This window comes from Planococcus citri, chromosome 1 (assembly GCF_950023065.1).
Source record: "Planococcus citri chromosome 1, ihPlaCitr1.1, whole genome shotgun sequence".
Classification (NCBI taxonomy): Eukaryota; Metazoa; Arthropoda; class Insecta; order Hemiptera; family Pseudococcidae; genus Planococcus; species Planococcus citri.
The window spans coordinates 66157473-66167237 of record NC_088677.1 but is presented as its reverse complement, the minus strand read 5'-3'; the positions used below and the strand labels follow the sequence as shown (position 1 = coordinate 66167237).

The 9765-nt window shown below is 31.8% G+C and overlaps 2 protein-coding genes across 3 annotated transcripts; both read left to right on the top strand.

Moving 5' to 3' along the window:
* Positions 1-660: 660 nt before the first annotated feature.
* Positions 661-5784, top strand: LOC135841588 (probable cytochrome P450 6a20). Of its 2 annotated transcripts, none has more exons than XM_065358620.1 (6): positions 661-1098; positions 1267-1540; positions 1887-2173; positions 2249-2470; positions 2565-2816; positions 5501-5784. In XM_065358620.1, exons 1-6 carry the CDS (start codon positions 726-728, stop codon positions 5665-5667), a joined length of 1575 nt encoding a protein of 524 aa, XP_065214692.1. In that variant the 5' UTR covers positions 661-725; the 3' UTR covers positions 5668-5784. The 2 variants fall into 2 exon arrangements, with proteins under 2 accessions (XP_065214692.1, XP_065214682.1); XM_065358610.1 differs by having other exon boundaries at positions 5498-5784.
* Positions 5785-5935: 151 nt separating this feature from the next.
* LOC135841643 (probable cytochrome P450 6a21) lies at positions 5936-8773 on the top strand. The gene is made up of 6 exons (XM_065358715.1): positions 5936-6358; positions 6462-6735; positions 7402-7685; positions 7791-8012; positions 8102-8353; positions 8433-8773. Exons 1-6 carry the CDS (start codon positions 5986-5988, stop codon positions 8597-8599), a joined length of 1572 nt encoding a protein of 523 aa, XP_065214787.1. The 5' UTR covers positions 5936-5985; the 3' UTR covers positions 8600-8773.
* The last annotated feature ends 992 nt before the right edge of the window (positions 8774-9765 follow it).

Sequence of the window (9765 nt, the reverse complement as noted above, 5' to 3'; positions counted from 1 at the left end):
AAAAATGTTTCTATAAATTTTCAATGCTCTACGACGTTTGTTTGTATCTACTATGTACTCGAATTTTTTATTGCAAACGATTAACAATTGCATAAGGTGGCGATAATATTAAAAAATTTCTTTTTTCAACTTTAAATGAAGAGGTCACTCATAGATTCTTCTCATTTCACACATAACTAGAAGTAATTTGCGAGAGAACCATGTACACATACATTGCAAAAGTCAATTAAGTTGATTGTACGTTATTACTTAATAAGTAGGTATGAATGTTTGGATTTTTCAAAAATTAATTTTTTCTACACCAGCACAACAAGTCCCTACCTAACTCTTCACGACCATTTTATTTCCTTTGAGCGAATTTTGCTGAAATGTCATCGCCTACACTAGAATCTGGTAGAAAAAAACATTTAATTTTTTTTCTCAAAATATACCTAGTTAGGTATCAGAAAAGCGTAGATACAATTGATGAAAATGAAATTCTAGGACCTCAAAACAGATTTTTTAAAAATGGTTCCTCTCCCTAACCCCGGAACCGCGATAGAGCGATAACCCTGAATTTTTCTTTGTTCAAAAAAAAAATCAAGCAAAAAACAAGATGTTTACATCAACGACAACGAGTAACATTATTGTTGTATTTTATCAAACCATATGATTACGTTGTTACGTCATTCAGTACGAAAACTTCTAGTTTTAAACGAGCACGTGTTTTGTGAAGTTCAACCGTCATGTATTTGTTTGCGACATTATTTTTACTCCTAACAACAGTATTTTTATACCTTTATTGGTTTTTTAAGAAATCTTTCGAATTTTTCGATCAATGCGGTATTCCGTGGGATAAAGATCATTCGTTTTTCGGTAGCATGAAAGATGTACTGTTGAAGCGTAAGACCTTCTTGGACTTATACCTCGAACGATACGAGAGGCTTAAATCGTACAAATTTGTCGGAATTTATAATCTACATCAACCTCAGATTATGATAAATGATCCGGATCTAGTCAAGACTATTTTGGTAAAAGATTTCGCTCATTTTCACGATCGTGGATTTACTATTCATAAAGAAATCGAACCGTTGGCTAATAATTTAGCTAATTTGCCAGGTAAGGGTGTAATTTTACATGAAGTTGAGTCAATATTTTAGACATACCTATCAACATTTTAAAAGCATTATTTGATCACACAACTTTTCTCTGAGGGTACTGATTTTTATTTAGACCTCAATTATATGAACACTAATTAATTTATCTATTAATGTTATTTCGATATAGGAGAAGAATGGAAAAATTTACGAATCAAGCTGACCAGCACATTCACCAGCGGAAAAATGAAAATGATGTTCCCGTTGCTGAAAAAATGCTCTTACGATATGAATCCAGTTCTGACGAAGTATTTTTCAGACGATGAAACTTTCGATGTGAAAGACTTCTGTGCAAGATACACGACAGATGTGATAGGTACCTGTGCTTTTGGAATAGACACTCACAGTTTGCAAAATCCCGAATCGGAATTCAGGAAAATGGGAAGAACTGTGTTTCAGACGAGGTAAATACGTATTTACACTGCCTGAACGTAATTTTAAACTTTCAATTGTGTCTGGCACGATCGCCTCGTGATCTCAAGGTCTTAATTAACTCCACTGCCTACATCGCTAACACTTGCAACAATGGTATAGAAAACGAATACCCTGCAATTTATTTTAATACCGTTGAAATTTAACTGAGCTGCGTCACTTTGACAAAAAAATTTTATATATTCTGTAATTTTATCGCGTTTTCTCTGTACCCATTCTAGCATTGAAGGCTGCCAGTTTCAATAGTTTTATTTATTTTTTTATTTTTCCTTAAAAAGCTCTTAAATTTTAATTTTTAATCAAATTTTTGATTCGCAGATGGAAACCGCTTGTCCGCATTTTCTTTCCTAGCCTATCCGCCAAATACATAAAACTCTTCGGATTATATTTGTTTCCCCAGGAAATCAATGATTATTTTATAAACACCGTCAAAGACATGGTTAAATACAGAGAAGAAAATAACATCACAAGAGGCGATTTTCTCGACTTACTTATCGCCATGAAAAACCATAAAGAACTCGAAAAGCTCAAAGACCAACACGAGGACGCAGATTTGGAGAAATTTATGTCTCAAATAGGCGAAAAATGCGTTAAAAATGACGTTGGTAAGAAAACCACGCTGATAAAACTTACTGAACATTACAAGGATCGCGATTAAGAGTTTTTTTTAATTTTTACAGAAATGACACCAGAATTAATAGCAGCTCAATGTTTCTTATTCTTCATCGGAGGATTCGAAGGTGCGTCAAATGCGCTAATGTTTTTGCTATTCGAACTAACCCAACACCCTGATATTCAAAATAAACTCAGAGAAGAGATATTATCAACGCTCGAAAGTAATAACGGTGAAATGACTTATGAAATGATGAGAAAACTGCCATATTTAGAAATGGTCATCGCAGGTATAGATATCATACGTACTAAATACACATAACTGCACTCCAATGCGTGTAAAGTTTCATGTTGTATATTCGTTTGCATTTCATATAACTCAAGAAACATTACGAAAATATCCTCTTGGGCCGATCCTGCTTCGTTTATGCACCGAAAATTATAAAATACCAGATTCCGAAGTTGTTATTAAAAAAGGAACGTCGATTGTAATACCTTTAATGGGTTTCAATGCGGATTCGAAATATTACGAGAGACCGGATGATTTCTATCCTGAACATTTCACCAAAGAAGCAATATCTAAAAGACCTCATTACGCTTATTTGCCGTTTGGCGAAGGTCCTCGAGTTTGTATTGGTACGTTTAATTGATTAATGCTCGGCTCTTATAGGCAATCCAATGACAACATGACGGATGAAATGTCAACGTATTTACAAAGAATTTCTCAAAAAGATTTTTGGAAAATAAGTCCCATAAACACCTGTTGGTATAAAAAATCTAGAATTTGAAAAAATCCGAGTTTACAAAAATAAAGGTGGTTAAAAAATGACAAAAATGCACAGAAATGTTCACCGCGCAAACAAAAATTTTCATGCCAAAATTTTCTCTGAAAAAATGAGGAAAATTCAAAATTCTCAAAGATGTGCTGCTGGATTATTTCTTCTCAATTTTATCAAGGTTTTAACACTGATCTGTGTTTTTCCATATTTTTTTTTAAAAACCACCAAACTAACAATAATTAAGAAGAACACCATCGGTTTGCCACGAGCACTATTGAAGATTATGGTGAAGAAAGAGGCTCTAAAAAATTGAACTCACCAATTACCAGCGCAACTGAAGAGAGGGAGAGGAAGAGATGGCATTCCCGAAGGGCGAATCGCAAAAAAAAACATAGGATTTTGACAAAATTCAGCAGAGATCGTAATTTTAAGTTGAAGGCACTCAAAAAAAATTTCAGCTCCTAAGGTGCCCCTGGAGGAGAGATATGAGTCTTCAAAAATCAAAAATGTTTGAAAAAAAATCATGATTTTTTTCACTCTAGAATCTATCCAACAATTTTCGGTAACCTAATAGTAAATTTTGGCAAATGACTGCCAATTTTTGGTAAATTACTAAAAATATACTTGAGCATCTGGTAATTTTGGTCAATTTCTGTGAAAAAACAGTAGTTTTTGGTAAATTTTAGTATTGGTAATTTTTGATTAATTACTGTTAATTTTTGGTAAATTATTGATAATTTTTCGTTAATTACGGGTAATTTTTGGTAAATTACGGGTAATTTTTGGTAAATTACGGGTAATTTTTGGTAAATTACGGGTAATTTTTGGTAAATTACTGGTAATTAGGGGCAATTTATTGACAATTTTTGGTAAATTACTGGTAATTCTTGGTAAATGTACTTTTCGGTAAATTACTGGTACTTTTTTGATGAATTACAGGTAATTTTTCATAAGTTACAAGTAATTATTACCCGTTATTTTTAGTAAATTACTGGTCATTTTTAGTAAACAACTGAAAATTTTTGGTAAATTACTGGTAATTTCTGGTAAATTACTGGTAATTTCTGGTAAATTACTAGTAATTACAGGTAATTTCTGGTAAATTACAGGTAATTTCTGGTAAATTACAGGTAATTTCTGGTACATTACTGGTAATTTCTGGTACATTACTGGTAATTTCTGGTAAATTACTGGTAATTTCTGGTAAATTTCTGGTAATTTCTGGTAAATTTCTGGTAATTTCTGGTAAATTACTGGTAATTTCTGGTAAATTACTGGTAATTTCTGGTACATTACTGGTAATTTCTGGTACATTACTGGTAATTTCTGGTAAATTACTGGTAATTTCTGGTAAATTACTGGTAATTTCTGGTAAATTACTGGTAATTTCTGGTAAATTTCTGGTAATTTCTGGTAAATTACTGGTAATTTTTGATAAATAGCTAGTTATTTCTGATAACTGGTAATTCCAGGTAAATGACTTGTAATATTAGAAAAAGGTATTGGAAATTTGGTTATATTAATTTATTATTTAAATTACTGGTTTGGAGTAAATCCAGGGGTCGTAACCAATCTTTCACAAAAAAAAACAACTTTGGCAATCAGAAAAGTTCAAAACAGAACGTACCTAAACAAAAAAACTCACCAAAATAGAAGAAAAATATTTTAATGTGGAAAAAAACAAGAAAAAAGCCAGAAAATTTTCAATTGAGAATGTAAAAAAAAAATAAAGTTACCGAAAAACGAACACCCAAATTACAATATTTAATAAAAAATTATGATAATTTCAACAAAAAGTAAGACTTTTTGGCAATTATTACGGCCAAAAAATATCTTCCAAATTTTTGACCAAAAAGAGAAATCATTTTGCAACTTTCAGCAGCAAAGCAAGACTTTTTGGCATTTAATTTTAAAAAATAAGATTTTAACAATTTCAGCAAAAAACATCAGTATTTTTATGGCAATTTTTGGAGTCGTTTGCATGAAAGCTATGATTTTTGATAATTTTTGACAGAAAAATCTAACTTTTCAGTCATTTTTAGCAAGAAATGAGACTTTTTGACAATTTTTGGCATTTTAATCACTTGGAAGTTTTGATAAATAACTAAAAAATTTTGATAAAGCGAGTTGCAGATAATTTTGATTTTTGACGTGGATTTCCATTTTTAAAAATTAATTTTTCATGTTTTTCGGTAAATTTGGACCCAAATTTAGAAAGGAAAAGGAAAGTAAAAACACCGAAATTGAAAATGAAAAACAAACGGTTGCAAAAGATAACTGAGACGTGAAATTAATAGGCCTTCATTTCCCAAAATGAGGTCTGGGCAAAGCATCAATTTCTTTGCAATTAGACAATTTGTAAATGGAATCCAGTCTACATTATTCAAGAACACGAAAATATTGAACATTTCATCCGTCAAATTATTAAAATGTCTCAAAAGGCTGGCATTCATGCTTCTTCATCTTGAAAGAAGTTCTATACAAAGTATGTACCAATCATACATACTAATTTAAATTGATATTCTTCTATTTTTATAGCAGAACGATTCGCAAGAATGCAGATAATTGTAGGAGCAGTTCATTTATTGAAAGATTTCGCCTTTGAGTTATCACCCAAAACAACATTGCCTTTACAAGTTACACCATCTGCCGCAGGACTAGCGGTGAAAGGCGGAGTTTGGATGAAATGTCGACCATGGCAATCTTGATTTTTTTATCCTTACGCTTAATTTTTATTACTTATTTCAATTTTTCAAAAATATTCTAATAATGTACTCGATTTTAAAATTTGTATTTTCAAGTATATACCGTACAACTACCATCAATTTTTAGGTAACTTTAGTTTTCTGCGAAAAAATTCACACACGAGCAGAACTATCTGTACCTTGAAACACTTCTAATCTCCCACCCACATTACGCGATTCCGCTTCAACAAATTAATGACGCGAGGGTTTCAAGTATCACCAACGTACCGACAGTAAACACCAGTCGTGCTTTCAAACAACACTATAAAACCTTCGATCGCTATGTTTTTGTTTACAACTTTATTCATCAGTTTGATAACCGTATTTTTATACTTTTACTGGTATATCAAAAAATCGTATCAATTTTTCCACCAATATGGAATTCCATACATTGAACCACATTGGTTATTCGGTAACATGAAAGATGTAATATTCATGAGAATATCGGCATGGGAAGGGTTCAATCAAATGCATCAGAAACTAGACCCTCACAGATTCGGTGGAGTGTATACTTTTCAAAAACCTACTGTCCTGATCAGGGATCCTGAGCTGATAAAAACCATACTGGTGAAAGATTTCGGGTATTTTCAAAATCGTGGATTTACAGTTGTAAAAGAAGTCGAACCATTGGCCTATCATTTATTCAACATGCAAGGTAAGATCTTCTTAATTAATAAGATTACCTCCTTCGTACTAGAAAAAGCATCAATTTTTAAATAACAATTTTACTTTCACTAGCCCCTTTTTGAATGACCTAGGAGACGAATGGAAAAACCTACGCATTAAATTGACCGGCACATTTACTAGTGGAAAAATGAAAATGATGTTTCCTCTAATAAAATCCTGCGCTGAAGGATTAAAACCAGTACTGATGAAATATTCGCAAAATGGTTCAGATTTCGACGTTAAAGATCTATGCGCTAGATTGACCACAGATATCATAGGCAGCTGTGCTTTCGGTATCGATACGAATTCTCTACAAGAACCTGATTCTGAGTTTAGAAGGATGTGCGATCGTATTTTTAAATTTAGGTAAATCTAATGAAACCTAATACTCTTTTAGCATGCATTATAATTACATGTTGTGAATGCGATGCATATCTACGTCATTCGATACACGAGTAGGGTCGACGCGACGGTAGATGAGGCATGATGAAAAAAAATAGGTATCGTGACAAGGTCAATTATAAGAATAATTTAGGTGGGCAGTATTTATATACACGAAGTCGAAAAAAGTATAATGAGTCGATGTGCTTATTACGACGCAACGAATGAATGATACCTCTATAACATTATATAGCAGTTTTCCATCCACATCCTAAGGAGGAGGGAGGGGGAAGGGCGATCGATATCTCACAAAATGTTTTTTTTTTCTAAAGTTTTACGCCATTTCAGGCTGTTTCCAACCGATTGACTCGAAATTTGGTGTGAAGGTAGAGGTATTGGAGAGCAATGACCCTGAATTTTTTCAAATTTTTTTGACCTCAACAACGACCTTAAAATCTAATTTGAAAAATTCAAATCCTCGAGAAGGTGGTCCAAATTTCGGGAAAAAGGTCAAGAAAATCATTTTTACGTCTTTCGGTGTGCTTTCTATCACTGATAATTTTTTCAAAATTTTTCAAGTTATGGTCATTGTTTCATCGCCATAAAATTATTTCGAAACAAATCAGATTAATATCTTTTTTCTATGTGCAGGTGGCAAACCATCATAAGAACATACTTCCCACACATGCCAGCTTCTTATATAAAAGCACTCCGCTTGGAATTCCTCGAAAAACCAGTGCATAACTTTTTCATGAAAATAGTCGAAGACATGGTGAAAAATCGCGAAGAAAACAACGTCACTCGAGGCGACTTCCTCGACATTCTAATCTCCCTGAAGAATCAAACAGATATGGAAAAAATAAAAGAACAAGGGGAAGCTGATTTAGCCAAGTTTATGTCTCAAATCGGCGAGAAACACGTGAAACATGACGCAGGTAATGCAAATATTCGTATAAATGAATTCCGAATTATTAAAACTAGTATGATCGAGTTCGTCGAGTATTTATGGGTTTTCGTTATATTTCAAATTCTATGTTTAGAAATTACTCCAGAAGTAATGGCAGCTCAATGTTTATTATTTTTCGTCGCTGGCTTCGATACAACTTCCACAGCTCTGATGTTCATGTTATTCGAGCTAGGTAGTAATTTAGATATTCAAGAGAAACTTCGACAGGAAATATTATCAACGATTGAGGAAAATGGTGGCGAAATTAGTTACGAGATGATGAGAAAAATGCCCTATTTGGAAATGATCATAGCAGGTATTCAACTCCCCATTACTTACAATAGTTTACAAAACAGCACGTTTAAAATCAACACTTTAAATACTAATTCAAAATTATTCTTTCAGAAATACTGAGAAAATACCCTCCAGCACCAATCTTGATTCGTAAATGTGGCGAGAACTATAAAATCCCAGATTCAGAAGCCATAATCAAAGAAGGAACTCCAGTTTTCATATCAACTTTAGGATTACACTGTGATAGTAAATATTACGAAAAACCACTAGATTTTTACCCCGAACATTTCACCAAAGAAGCGATTTCTAAAAGGCCTCACCATGCCTACTTACCATTTGGAGAAGGTCCACGAATGTGCATAGGTTGGTATCTTTTTTGCTGGTATTCGACTTTATTGATTTAAATTATACCTATCTGTGTGCTTTTTTTTTGTTGATGCAGCCGAAAGATTCGCCAGAATGCAAATAATCGTGGGAATTATTTATTTATTGAAAGATTTCTCATTCGAAGTGTCCTCGAAAACTATAACACCTTTGGAATATGCACCATCTATTGGCAATGTGAATGTGAAAGGGGGTATTTGGTTGAAATGTCAACCTGTTCAGTAATCATCAATTTTTTTTCCAATTCATTAGGCAATCAAACTAGCCTACTGATAAAATGTGACCAAAGGATTTATGTGGCTGTTCTTGGAAATTTTCCACTCGTTTATTTTGTTTTGTTTATTCAATTTTTTTTTTTTTAGTGATTTATACGAATAATAAACATTTTTTTTTTCGAAATGTTTTCTCAAATGTATGAATGAAATTTTGTTTAAATGTGCTGAATGGAGAATGGACTTTGAAAAAAAGTTTGAATGAGATAATATTAATCAAAAACGTCGCCAAAAAGTAATGTTTCAGTAAAATTTGATAAAATTGAGTAAATACTGCATAAAAAATCGTTTAAACTTCTTCTAAACACAAACAAAAGCTTTAAAAACACTTTAAATGACTAACATTTGAAGAAAATTTAATAAAATTTGACAAAAATGCATGAAAAAGTGTTTGAAAACGTGTTGAAAAGATGCAAAAAATACTAGAAAAGGCTTTAAAATATCGTAAAATTAGCAAAAAGAAATAAAAATTCAAAAAAAAATTGACAAAATGCATCCAAAGCAGCGTACAACATTTTTCAAATTATTTCAAAGAAAGGAATAAAGCTCCAAAATTGGCGAAACTTTAGTAAAAATTGATTAAAAAGATGTTTTAAAAAATGTATGAAAAATTACCAAAGACTAATTGATGAAAATTCAATGAAATTTAACAGAAACGTACCAAAAAATGCTAAAAACCTGTTAGAATCAAATCAAATCATAAATCAACCTAATAAACTACATATCTGTTCTAAGAAAGTATAAAATACAACACCCACTCTCAAATCTCAATAGAGAAAAAAAGTCGAAAATTATTATTCAGTATTTATTTTTTTGAAAAAATCCCAATGGAAACTTCATTTGAAAAGAAAAAAAAAACTAGAAATCTAAAATTTCAACTCCAGCCAATTAGAGTGAATCATATTTTTTCAACGATTTTTGTCAATTAAGTACAGAATTTAAAAAAATTGAATTAAAATAAAAATATAAGGTAACAGCATAAAATATCACAAAAAATTAAAAATGAATTATTCCCTCGAATTTTGGATTTCAATTACTTAAATTTGGAAAATCAAAATAAAACATTGATTCGTAAAATATGATTTCTTTCAAATCTGACTCGAGAAATTTTAAAAATTG

Coding starts and splice junctions, on each gene's coding strand:
- LOC135841588 (XM_065358610.1), top strand. CDS start 726: ATGTATTTGTTTGCGACATTATTTTTACTCCTAACAACAGTATTTTTA. Junction 1,099..1,266: donor TAATTTAGCTAATTTGCCAG/GTAAGGGTGTAA, acceptor ATTTCGATATAG/GAGAAGAATGGAAAAATTTA. Junction 2,817..5,497: donor AGGTCCTCGAGTTTGTATTG/GTACGTTTAATT, acceptor CTATTTTTATAG/CAGAACGATTCGCAAGAATG.
- LOC135841643 (XM_065358715.1), top strand. CDS start 5,986: ATGTTTTTGTTTACAACTTTATTCATCAGTTTGATAACCGTATTTTTA. Junction 6,736..7,401: donor GATCGTATTTTTAAATTTAG/GTAAATCTAATG, acceptor TTCTATGTGCAG/GTGGCAAACCATCATAAGAA. Junction 8,013..8,101: donor TTTGGAAATGATCATAGCAG/GTATTCAACTCC, acceptor TTATTCTTTCAG/AAATACTGAGAAAATACCCT.